This window comes from Taudactylus pleione, unplaced genomic scaffold (genome assembly GCF_031769625.1).
Source record: "Taudactylus pleione unplaced genomic scaffold, aTauple2 ptg000041l, whole genome shotgun sequence".
Lineage (NCBI taxonomy): Eukaryota > Metazoa > Chordata > Amphibia > Anura > Myobatrachidae > Taudactylus > Taudactylus pleione.
The window spans coordinates 53,422,888-53,435,594 of record NW_028284443.1 but is presented as its reverse complement, the minus strand read 5'-3'; the positions used below and the strand labels follow the sequence as shown (position 1 = coordinate 53,435,594).

Here is a 12,707-nt window from a genome sequence, read left to right as displayed (position 1 = left end):
CAGTCCATTCTTGATATAGAGGATGAGGCACCAGCTCCTAGATCCACGTATCCAAATTTCAAACAGACAAAGGCAACTTCGGCGGTTTTTCCCCTATCTGACTAGCTGACTGATCATATGGCGGAGGCCTGGCAGTTGCCTAGTAAGAGGTTCCAGCCGCAGAAACGTTTAGCGTCTAGTTATCAGTTTCCTGCAGGTCATTGCAGAAAGTGGGAATCCCGGCCCCTGGTGTATTCTCATGTTACTCGCTTAATCAAGAGCGCTACCTTGCCTTTGCCGTCCATTTCATCCCTAAAGGATCCCACAGACAGGAAAGTGGAAACTTGTTTAAAATCGATCTATTCTCTCTCAGGGGAGGTGGCCTGTCCGTCCATGGCCATCTCTTGGGTGGCTAAGGCCATTGAGAGTTGGGCCAATGTACTGGAAGATACTTTTCCAGAGGATGCTCCGGAAATGGAGAGCTGTAGTGGGTCAGTTGAAGGATGCCGCTTCCTATATTGGAGAAGCATCTTTGGATGACAGTCTTCTGACTTCCAGAGTATCGGCTGCAGCAGTGTCTGCTCGCCAGTCTTTGTGGCTGCGTTCTTGGAGAGCGGATGCAGATTCCAAGAAAGGCCTGATGACCTTACCCTTTAATGGGGAGATATTATTTGGCCCAGACCTGCTCAAAATTGTGGATACCCAGGCTAAGTCTAAATCAGCTTTTCTACCTCGGCAGCTGCACCTTCTAAGGCTAGGACCTCTGCATTTCGGTCCTTTCGTACTCAGGGAAAGTCCAATGGACAGTTCTTCCTGAGGCAGTCGGTGACCAAAGCCGCCCCTAAGCCTAAGAAATAAGCGTGGAGTGCTAGACTCCCTTCTTCCAAGCCGGAGGATTAACCTTCTGCCTGATGGGATGGGCCTCCCTCTGGGGGATCCCAGAGTGGGGGGCCGACTTCTTCAATTCGCCCAGTGCTGGTACACCACCACCACGGATGCCTGGGTTGGAGAAGTGGTCTCTCAGGGGTACGCCGTCTCCTTTCATCACAGACCTCCCCGTCAGTTCTTCTGCACGAGTCTTAAAGATTCAGGAAGCAATAGAGTCTTTGCCGAAAGCAGGGGTCATTGTTCCCGTTCCGCCTTCTCATCTTGGGACGGGTTAGTATTCTACTCTGTGTCTGGTGCAGAAACCCAATGGGTCTCATCGGCCTATCCTCAATTTGAAGTTGCTGAACAAGTTCCTCATAGTTCCCAAATTCAGGATGTAAACTTTGCATTCCATTATTCTGGCTATGGAACCGGGGGACTACATGGTCTCCTTGGACATCCAGGACGCCTACATTCATGTTCCTATAGCGCCTTCACACCAACGGTATCTGAGGTTTGCTATACGTCAACACCACTACCAGTTTCAGGCTCTGCCCTTTGGCCTCTCCATGGCTCCAAGGGTATTCACCAAATTTATGGCGGTCATGGCTGCCCATCTACGGAGCCAGGGTATACGGCTTCTGCCGTATCTGGATGACCTCCTATTGTTGGTAAGCTCTCCGGAGGTACTTCTACATCATCTACACCTGACGATCGCTGGTCTGCAAGCGCGTGGGTGACTGATAAATTGAAAGAAGTTCTCCCTGTTTCCATCACAACGGATGCTTCATTTGGGAGCCTTGCTGGATTCTCATCAACAAAGGATCTTTCTGTCTCCGGATAAGATTTCCTCCTTACAACTGCGAGTGCGCAGTTGCCTGAAGAGTTGCCGAGTGTCTGTTCACTCGGCGATGAAGGTTGTGGGGTCCATGGTGTCGGCATTCGACATGGTGGAGTATGCCAAGTTCCATTCCAGGCCCCTGAAGGGGCTGATTCTATCCAAATGGAATGGGTTGCCACACCGGATCAGGACTCAGATGCTGGTGTTGTCTCCGGAGGTGCTCCTGTCGCTAGCTTGGTGGCTTCAGACATCTCATCTCTCCAAGGGTCGCCCCTTTTGGATCCCGGAATGGATTCTGCCAGTCTCCGGGGTTGGGGGGCAGGGACAGGTCCACTTTCACTTCAGGGCCGATGGACTGCAAAAGAAGCGGTTCTCTCCAGCAACATTCTGGAACTTCGGGCTGTGTACGGGGCCTTCCAGTTGTCCAGTCACGCTCTTCAAGGAAGGGCCGTGCAAATGCAATCCGACAACGCCACCACGGTGGCTTACATCAACCATCAAGGGGGGACTCGCAGTCGAGCAGCGATGTCAGAGATGTCATGCATCCTGGCTTGGGCGGAGTGCCACCTTCCGGCCATCTCAGCAGTCTTCATTCCAGGAGTCCTCAATTGGGAGGCGGACTTCCTCAGCCGTCACGGCGTGCATCCCGGGGAATGGTTGCTTCACCCAGAGGTATTTCATCTACTCGTGGTATTTCATCTACTCCACGGACTGCCGGAGGTGGACCTCATGGCCTCCCATCACAATCACAAACTACCTGTGTACGGGTCCAGGGCAAGAGACGCCGGCGCAAGCCTGGTGGACGCGCTGTCAGTGAAATGGACATTTCAGCTGGCGTATCTATTCCCTCCGATATCCCTGCTGCCTCTGGTCCTTCGGAAATTCAAACAGGACGGCGGCACGCTTCTGCTGGTGGCTCCGGCTTGGCCCAGACATCCTTGGTACTCCGATCTTAGGAGCCTTTCCATTGACTCTTTGATCCTTCTGCCTCAACGTCGGGACCTGTTGTCTCAGGGGCCCTGCCTTTACCCGGATCTGGGTAGTCTGTCTGTGACGGCGTGGCTCATGAGACATCCGTCTTAAGGTCCCTGGGTTTTTCCAGCTCTGTCATCAGCACGATGTGTGGCATACTTATTTTCAGTGGTGTGAGTCCAGAAACTACGATCCGCAGGCGTTTCGTGTTTCTAGCGTTTTGGCATTCCTTCAGTCTGGTTTGGAACTAGACTTACGCCTAGCTTCTTTGAAAGCTCTGCACTATCTGTGTGGTTCCAGCGTAGGATTACTACTCCAGGGGGTTCTCAGGATTCAGCCTCCCTTTGTTCCCCCTGTGGCTCCTTGGGATTTGGCGGTGGTGCTTCGGGCCCTACAGGGTCCTCCTTTTGAACCTCTTGAGTCGCTGGATCCCAAGTGGTTTGACGGTTAAAACTGTTTTTCTCCTGGCAATTGCTTCGGCCAGGAGGGTGTTAGAATTGGGGGTGCTTTCCTGTCGTCCTCTTTTTCTGATTTTTCACCAGGACAGGGCGGTGCTTCGCACTCGTCCGGGTTTTCTACCTAAAGTGGTTTCTAAATTCCACATTAATCAGGAAATTGTTGTGCCGGTCTTACAGTCACCTGACCTGTCGGCTGGTGAGGCTTCTTTGGATGTCGTCTGTGCTCTGTTTATGTGGACCGGACTAGTTCCATTCGCAAGTCTGATTCCTTGCTCGTCCTCTTTGGTTTTCACAAGCGTGGTTGGCCTGCCGGCAAACAAACTTTGGCCCGTTGGCTTCGTTTGGTTATTTGTGAGGCTTATGCACAGGAGGGTTTGCCTGTTCCGGCCTCTGTTAAGGCTCATTCTACTCGGTCTGTGGGTCCTTCGTTGGCTGCTAGCCGTGGCGCCTCGGCTGTTCAGCTGTTTAAGGCGGCCGCATGGTCTTCTATCCAGACTTTTCTGAGGTTCTATGCATTTGACACCTTCGCCTCTCAGGATGCATCCTTCGGGTGCCGGATTCTCCTTTCAGCACAGGAGTGTCTCCGCCCTTAGTTGAACTGCTTTGGGACAACCCTGTGGACCCCCTATGGACCCTGAAGTAGAAAACAAGAGATATGGTAAGCACTTACCTTTGTTATCTCTGTTTCTACAAAGTCCATAGGGTCCACGGGGCGCCCGCCCTGACGAACCAGGCTTCATATGGGCTATGTGCCGTCTCCCTTTCTGTCAGTATGGTTCTTGTGTGTCCCAGTCTTCCTTCTCTCTTTTTGTTCCTCCTCCGGCCTTGGCTACTTACCAACTGAGGTGCCTGTGGCTCAGGGACGGGGGTATAGAGGAGGATAGATCCAGTGCATCCTGGGAGCAGCAAAAGCTTTAACTGCATGGTGCCCGTGGATCCAGATCCAGCTATACCCCAAGGTCAATCCTGTGGACCCTATGGACTTCGTAGAAACAGAGATAACAAAGGTAAATTCTTACCATATCTCTTGTTTTTTGGTCAACTTACCGTTGAATCTTTTTCTCTTAAGTAGGCTGGGGAACACTGCGTTCCCTCCCTCACGCTCAGTCATTCGAGGTGTTTGGGTCTTGACCGGTTTCTGCCCTACTGGTTTGTTGGTTTGTTCTAAACCGTTTCATGGGGTACCTGCTACTCCTCTCCGGACTCTTAAAGAAGTACTGGAATTGTGGGACTGCAGGGGGGAGGAGCTTAGGATTTAAAGCTACAATTGTATTAAGTGCCCGCTCCAGCCCCAACCTATAATCCCATGGTCCAGTGTTCCCCAGCCTGCTTAAGAGAAAAGGATTCAACGGTGAGTTGACCAAAAAACCTTTTTTCTTTCCAAGAAACTATGTATGGTGCATGTCGTTATCTTAAGTAGCCATTTTTGTATAAAAGATTAAAACTGTCTAATTCTTTTGTAATAACCGTGTGTGTGTGTGTGTGTGTGTGTGTGTGTGTGTGTGTATATATATATATAATGTATGTATATATGTGTGTATATATATATATATATATATATACATACACACACACACACACACACACACACACACACACACAGCGGCCCTCAGGTCAATAAAAGAATACCAACAGGCAGGAATACCTGTTGGTATTCTTTTATTGACCTGAGTGCCTCCGTTCCTGTATGTGTATATTGGACCCACGGGCTGAGTCTGTTTTGGAGGGCACCAAGGACTATATCATCTTGTTGCTGGAGTGCCGTCCGGCTGAACTTATATATACATATACACACACAACGTGGTGTCTGTCTGTTTTTATTCCGAGTTAGCGCACAAACTACTGAACCGATTTTCATGAAAACTGCATCATTGTGTAGTGGAAACTCCTAGAATAACCTGCACTTTATATAATCTCAATCTGTGAAGATAAAGCTGAGCATTAACAAAAAGAAAATGTAGTGACATCAATGCAGGAGATAGGTGTGGTTGGTAAGGGGTGGGGTGGAAGAGGTGTTTTGGGCCCGCGTTCACTTGAACAGAATAGACTACATAGCAGTCTGTGCACAGGGCACACCGTGACATTGGTGTGAGTAGTGGGTGAAGGCGCTGCTGCCTCCATGGAGTCTGTATAGCACCACATATGTATAGCACAGGATTTTGCACATTTCTCTGGGGTGTTTATGGCCTCTTCCTCCTTGCCAGTTACAGCTCATGACCTGTGTATAAATGGGAGACCTGGGTAGCTTGTAACTTGGACACTTGCGCAGTACTAATACTAACATTGGTCAGCTGTGCAATGTGTCCACCTCTGAATCAGGCCCTCTGTCTCATTAGGCCATAGAATTTGCAACTACTTGGCATGTGGTTCCACCATCTGTTTTCAGGTAAACTCTAGGTGAGTTTTATTTGAAAATGGTTTTCGGTTTGCCACCAGCAGATTTTTTTTAAATGCATAGGCTGCTTTTGTGCCACGTGTATTGTCATTGTGTCACCCATCTCTCCCATGGCAGACTGCAACTCTTGCCTAGCAAGTGCCCTGTTTGGATGAATACACTGTTTTATAGGATAAGGATATTAGAAGCCTCTGAAATTATCTTCTAACATGTTGATTTGTAAGGTGCAGAGATTTATTCCGAAAATTAGATGGTAAAGAAGAGATGGTCTGTGAGTATGAATGCAGAGAGGCCGCCATCATGCTGGAATTACTGTATACTTTGTCGCCATGTATTACGTCATTTCATTGGGAAATTGGCAATATAATACATTAGGGTGCACTGTATAACTGTTTAGGATATAGAAGTAACACATTTATATTGTAAGTTAGGGCTTAGCATTTAGAGATTTTTGGATTCCTTTTTTTTTTCTTAATGCTTTTACATAGGTTGTGATTCACAGATTTACATATTAATTTTATGTTAATGTGATGTTATATTGAGTTGATATTTGCTTTACTGTGATAACACGTTGAATTAAATAACTGGTTTGTTGGTTTGGCGATGAGGATACTTATAGTGATGCTGGAAGTCTGTCTGATCTCCTAGCTGAAGCCATGTTTGTGACAATAAGCACCTACAGTCTGGTGCATAAATATTGGGAAATTGACAGAATTTTCATATTTTAGCCTCTTCACCGCCACAATGGCTTTGAAATGAAACAAACAAGATGTGCTTTAACTGCAGACTTTCAGATTTAATTTGAGGGTAATTACATCCAAATCAGTGAACGGTGTAGGAATTACAACGGTTTCTATATGTGCCTCCCACTTTTTAAGGGGCCAAAAGTAATGGGACTATCAACTCAAAAGCTATTTCATGGACAGGTGTGGGCTATTCCCTCGTTATTTCATTATCAATTAAGCAGGTAAAAGGTCTGGAGTTGATTCTAGGTGTGACATTTGCATTTGGAATCAGTTGCTGTCGACTCTCAATATGAGATCCAAAGAGCTGTCACTACCAATGAAGCAAGCCATCATTAGGCTGAAAAATCAAAACAAACCCATCAGAGAGATAGCAAAAACATTAGGTGTGGCCAAATCAACTGTTTGGAACATTCTTAAAAGAAAGAACGCATCGGAGAGCTCAGCAACACCAAAAGACCCGGAAGACCATGGAAAACAACTGTGGTGGATGACAGAAGAATTATTTCCTTGGTGAAGAAAAACCCCTTCACAACAGTTGGCCAAATCAAGAACACACTCCAGAAGGCAGGTGTATATGTGTCAAAGTCAACAATCAAGAGAAGACTTCACAAGAGTGAATATAGAGGGTTCACCACAAGATATAAACCATTGGTAAGCCACAAAAACAGGAAGACCAGATTAGAGTTTACCAAACAACATCTAAAAAATCCATTACAGTTCTGGAACAACATCCTATGGACAATTGAGATAAAGATCAACTTGTACCAGAGTGATGGGAATAGAAGAGTATGGAGAAGGAAAGGAACTGCTCATGATCCAAAACATACCACCCCATCAGTGAAGCATGGTGGTGGAAGTGTCATGTCGTGGGCATGTATGGCTGCCAATGGAACTGGTTCCCTTGTATTTATTGATGATGTGACTGCTGAAGCAGCAGAATGAATTCTGAAGTGTTTCGGGCAATATTATATGCTCATATTCAGTCAAATGCTTCAGAACTCATTGGACGGCGCTTCACAGTGCAGATGGACAATGACCCGAAGCATACTGCAAAAGCAACCAAAGAGTTTTTTAAGGCTAAAAAGTGGAATGTTATGCAGTGGCCAAGTCAATCCCCTGACCCGAATCTGATTGAGCATGCATTTCACTTGATGAAGACAAAACTGAAGGGAAAATGCCCCAAGAACAAGCAGGAACTGAAGACATTTGCAGTAGAGGCCTGGCAGAGCATCACCAGGGATGAAACCCAGCGTCTGGTGATGTCTATGCGTTCCAGACTTCAGGCTGTAATTGCCTGCAAAGGATTAACAACAAAGTATTAAAAAGTGAAAGTTAGATTTAGGATTGTTTAGTTTGTCCCATTACTTTTGGCCCCTTTAAAAAGTGGGAGGCACATATAGAAACCGTTGTAATTCCTACACCGTTCACCTGAATTGGATGTAATTACCCTCAAATTAAATCTGAAAGTCTGCAGTTAAAGCACATCTTGTTTGTTTCATTTCAAAGCCACTGTGCTGGTGAATAGAGGCCAAAATATGAAAATTCTGTCAATGTCCCAATATTTATGCACCTGACTATATATATTGCTGTATATGTGTTGCCTTTATTTCATGCTCTGAAAACCTTCAGCATAACACTTCTTGGTTGGCATTCTGATTTTAACTTTGCCTCCTATGTACTATGGGTAGTATTGTAATGCATTAATAGTTGATTTTATTCCCTTTATTAACCAAATATAGTCTGCCTGCTTTGTACTTGATCAGATTTATATAAACATACATTGTTGGACTGGGGCATGAAGGGCCCACTGGGGGAATGCAGTGGTAGCGGCCCAGGCTGTAGGGGTGTAGCCATCCACCACAGTGGCTTGGCTAACCTTCCATTAGAGAGAGCATGGTCTAATACACATACATACATACATACATACATACATACATACATAGTATTGTATAGCATTACTAAAGCAGACTAAATATGAATTATGAAATAAAATATACATAATCATCCACGGACCTTATCCATGGTTCAGCTCATCCCCACAGGAAAATTAAAGAGTCACCCAGGCCAGTATTGTATGACTCCAGGGCTAAAGGAGGACAGGCGGCGCTACATGACCTCTGATGACGTGCCGCACACAGCCGGGCATGTCTGAGCCGAGTTCTCAGAGCTCAGCGCTGCCTGGCAGAAAACAAAGAGAGACCTGATAAAATTGTCTTGCGTGCAGTTTACAGCCCGTGGGCCGAAGGTTCCCCATCCCTGGTCTAGGCCCTTTTCTGAAAAATAAATATATGGTAATTAGTGCATGCATGATAATGTACTAGATTGATAACCGCAATGTACTGCACTGAATACACTATAGTCCTGGGAATGCAGTATAATGTAACATATGTATAATATGTTAACCACATTAATGCACTGTAAATTTGATAGGGGACCCCAGTGCTGACATCTCTTTGAGAACTGCATTAGGTGTAGCAATGTGAAATACATGGCATTTTAGAAATTAAACTATCTAAGCAATTACCGCTGGGATGACTTATTTTAGGTTAGTGAATTAATGCAGAGCTACAATGAGATTCCAGTGACTGGCAGAAACTGTGTTCATTATGTAAAAGCTCACAGCTAAAAAGAGAAGGGGACAGGGTTTTGCTGTTACCACCTACTTTGATTGTCAGGAAGGCAAATATTTGTGTAGTTTTTATAGAAGAGAAACATGCACGCATGTTAGTCAGTGGTTCTGCTCCACCATGTAACTGACTATCTTTCAGAGTAACAATGTATAATTTAGGGATGTAGTTATGAGACCGCAGGTCTCAATACCGACATCGTAATCCCGGCAAGGGACTCAAGCTAGGCGTTGAAATACCAGCGCCTATCTTAATCCCGAAGCTGGAAGGACGCCAGCCTGGACGAGGTAAGTCCGGGGTACCCTTAGCGTTAGGTGCGGGGGGGGGGGTAAGGTTTGGGGGGCAGAATTAGGTTTAGGTAGCGTAGTGGGTTTAGGGCTAGGTTTGGGGGGGGGGGGGGAGTTTAGGGTTAGGCACCTCCCCCGGGATGGTCAGGTTTCGGGAGTGGTAAGAGGGGGTTGGGGTTAGGCACCCCTGGGGGAGGTTAGGGTAAGGCACTAGTGGGGGGAGGTTAGGGTTAGGCACCACTAAGGGGAGGGTTGGGTGGAGGAGAGGGGTAGGAATAGTACTTACCTGCACTGTCAGGATCTTCTCCCTTTGGGCTGCCGGTGCCAGGCTATTCAGCCGCCGGGACTTCATACCCATTCCTATGAGTTGCTACATTATCTCTCTCCAAGCTTTGATGCATCTCACCCACAGTCACTGCGGAATGTCTTTTCAAACTCATTGTATACGAAGGACAACAATTGAAAGATGCTGTTTTACATAATGTGGTTATTTTCTGGCATAGTGGGATTCCTTTTTATTTAAATTACCAGTTTATTATAAGTCTTGGTGCGTGCATTGGCTGGAAATAAATGAGACCGTGAGACATAACTTCATATAATCGCTTGATCCAAGAGTTCCTAATGCATCCTCTCCTTGTCCTGCTCTTATAACAGGATTTGCTCCTGTGGATGAAAGCACTATGGAGAAGACCTTGGAGGTATTGGAACGCCACTGCCATGAAAACATGAACCATGCCATAGAGACAGAAGAGGGCCTGGGCATAGAGTATGACGAGGATGTCATTTGTGATGTGTGCCGCTCCCCTGACAGCGAGGAAGGCAATGATATGGTGTTCTGTGATCGGTGTAACATTTGTGTGCACCAGGTGGGCATCCTGTTTCTGACATACTTTGGGGATTCTCTGTTGATGTTTAGGTGCAGTATGTGTAAACAATGCAGTTTTTTTTTTTGTGGGTTTATACACAGAGACACCAACCATACAGTCTACATTTACACACACTGTTATCAGTGCTGCAGAGCAGCCAATGTTTCATATAAGCTAGATGTTTGCATTATTTAAAGCTGCCTTGCAGCCTAGGTAAAATATGGCAGTGCAAGGCCTCACCCAATCTTTGGCTAAAAACTGGGTGGTGTGGAAAAAGACTCCCACGTCGAAAGGGTCAATTCAATTAGGGGTGATTGCGGGGATGCCTTCGTTGTGCCATTTTGATTGTGTTTGAATGTTGACAGTGGCATCCTGCATTGCCTGTAATTCTCCCTTACATTGTGCGTTGTAGCTCGCAGCCCCATAGGGCTGTGTATTAAAATGCACACATTTAGACTTATGCATTTATAGGTATTATGAACAATGCACATTTCCTGTACATGGTGCCTTTTAATGAGCTATTTTAGATTGCTCCTAAATGGATTGACCCCATACTGTTTATAGATCTATATATCTCTCCTGTAATGAACTTGCTTAGATAAAACCAATGGAGAAGACTACTAAATGTTTTCAGAAAACAACATTGTTTTGTCTGTGTGTGAAATTTTAATTGTGAATAGGACGCAGATATATAATATTACACAAGCTTGTCCCCGTCACTCCAGTGTCCTCCAGAAGAGTATGCACACCCCAATGCAAGCGATAACAAAGCAGATTGCACTCACTCAGGATTAGTGAAGACTCCGCATAGGGTGCTCTTTAATAGAAGTCTACATTTTTTTTTGTCCCGAGGAAGGGGGTACGTTCTCCGAAACGTAGACTTCTATTAAAAAGTGCCCTATGTGGAGTTTTCACTAATCCTGAGTCTGAGTGCTGCCTGCTTTGTCGTCGGAGATAGATAGATAAAGATAGATCTATATCTTTTCTATATCATCTGTAGCCATTGCCTCAGCTCGGCGGGTCTGAATTTTGGGCCTTGTCTTGCAAACCACTATTCCTCATATTCCATGACGATCAGGCTGTTCTCCGAACAGTTCCTTCGTTCCAACCGAAGGTTGTTTTGGCTTTCCACTTAAACCAGGAGATTGTCTTTCCTGTGTTTTCCCCATCGAAGACTTACTGGGGCAATCTGACACTATATATAGTTTGTGTGTCCTGCACTCTCATCTTTGTTTGTCCCATCTATTGGGGTGCTCTTCAGGGATCTCCAAGGGATGTCCCACACATATGTTGCACTCTACTCCTGCTCGAGCAAAAGTGCTACACTGACCAGATGCCCCATTAGGTGCATTATTAATATTGCCTAAAACTTAGCCTTGAGAAAGATTCCCAATAGAATTGAAACGTTGGCATCTTGATGGCATGTTAAAAAAAACTTCAAAATAAAAATTTCAAACACTTCAAACAATCTGGAGAGTGCTTTCTATCTACAGGAGCAGAGTGCAACACACACACACACACACACACACACACACACACACACACATAATATATATATATATATATATATATATATATATTATATAATAGTCACTATAAATGATGTTGCGCTAATTGTACTCTATAGATTGAACCATATATCCACAGGGCATGGCACAAATAACTTGAGATCAGGACGCCAATTAAGTGAAGTAATCATTTTATATTAAATGAAAAAATAAATCACAATTAAAAAAGGTACTCTATATTGTACCCAATATCATGATGTGTTATACTTTGTTAATATGGTAGAAGTGGTATACTGAATGCCACTATGTTAAGTTAGTCTTGTATGTCTCCCAAGGAACTATCAACAAACTCATTGAAACAATCGATCCAATATAAATCTCACCAGACCAATCCTGAAAGGCAAGTATAAGTTGATCCTCGACTTACAGACCTCCAGGGCTATAGCAGTATTAGCCAGAACCAACCATGATAATCCAGAGGGCAGCTATTGAGGATGCACCCTGCATCCAAGTTAATATCCACGTTTGTCCAGAGACAGCAGTTCCGAGGGGAATGTTTTAAGTCGGCCCGTGACAGCCCCACCAGCCGTTACTCCATACGCATTCAGCGTGTCAGACAAAGCTCTGTGCCAACTCCATAGATGGCTCCAGCAGAGTCGTAAAGATCAGCTGTTAGCAATCACACCTAAGGTAAGCAATGTAGCAAGTATCCACAGACGCGTTTCACTACCGTAATGGCTTTATCAAAGAGCAGCTCTCACGGGCCGACTTAACCATTGCCATCGGAGCTGCGGTCTATGGACAAACGGAAATATTAACTTGGATGCTGGGCACATACTCAATAGCTGCCCCCCCCGATTTATCACAGTTGGTTCTAGCTAATAATGCTATAGACCCGGAGGTCTGAAAGTCGAGGTTCAACTTATATTTGCCCTTCAGGATCGGTCTGGTGAGCTTTATATTGGACCAATTGTTTCATTGAGTTTGTTGATTGGACATTCAAGACGAACTTTTAACATAGTGGCAATCAGTATCCCATATTAACAAAGTATAACCCATTATGATATTGGGTACGATTCACTGAGCATTATATAGAATGCCTTTTATAATTGTATGTATTGTGGGGTTTTTTTATTATTATTTAATATAAATGATTTATTA

The 12,707-nt window shown here is 45.2% G+C and overlaps 1 protein-coding gene across 2 annotated transcripts in view; it reads left to right on the top strand.

Annotated features, from left to right (window-relative positions):
- Positions 1-12,707, top strand: part of JADE3 (jade family PHD finger 3) — a 93,159-nt gene that overhangs the window by 64,188 nt on the left and 16,264 nt on the right. For both annotated transcript variants that reach the window (XM_088458754.1, XM_088458760.1), the window contains exon 6: positions 9,827-10,038. In XM_088458754.1, coding sequence (XP_088314880.1) covers positions 9,827-10,038 — 212 coding nt within the window. The remainder of the gene's footprint in view (positions 1-9,826; positions 10,039-12,707) is intronic.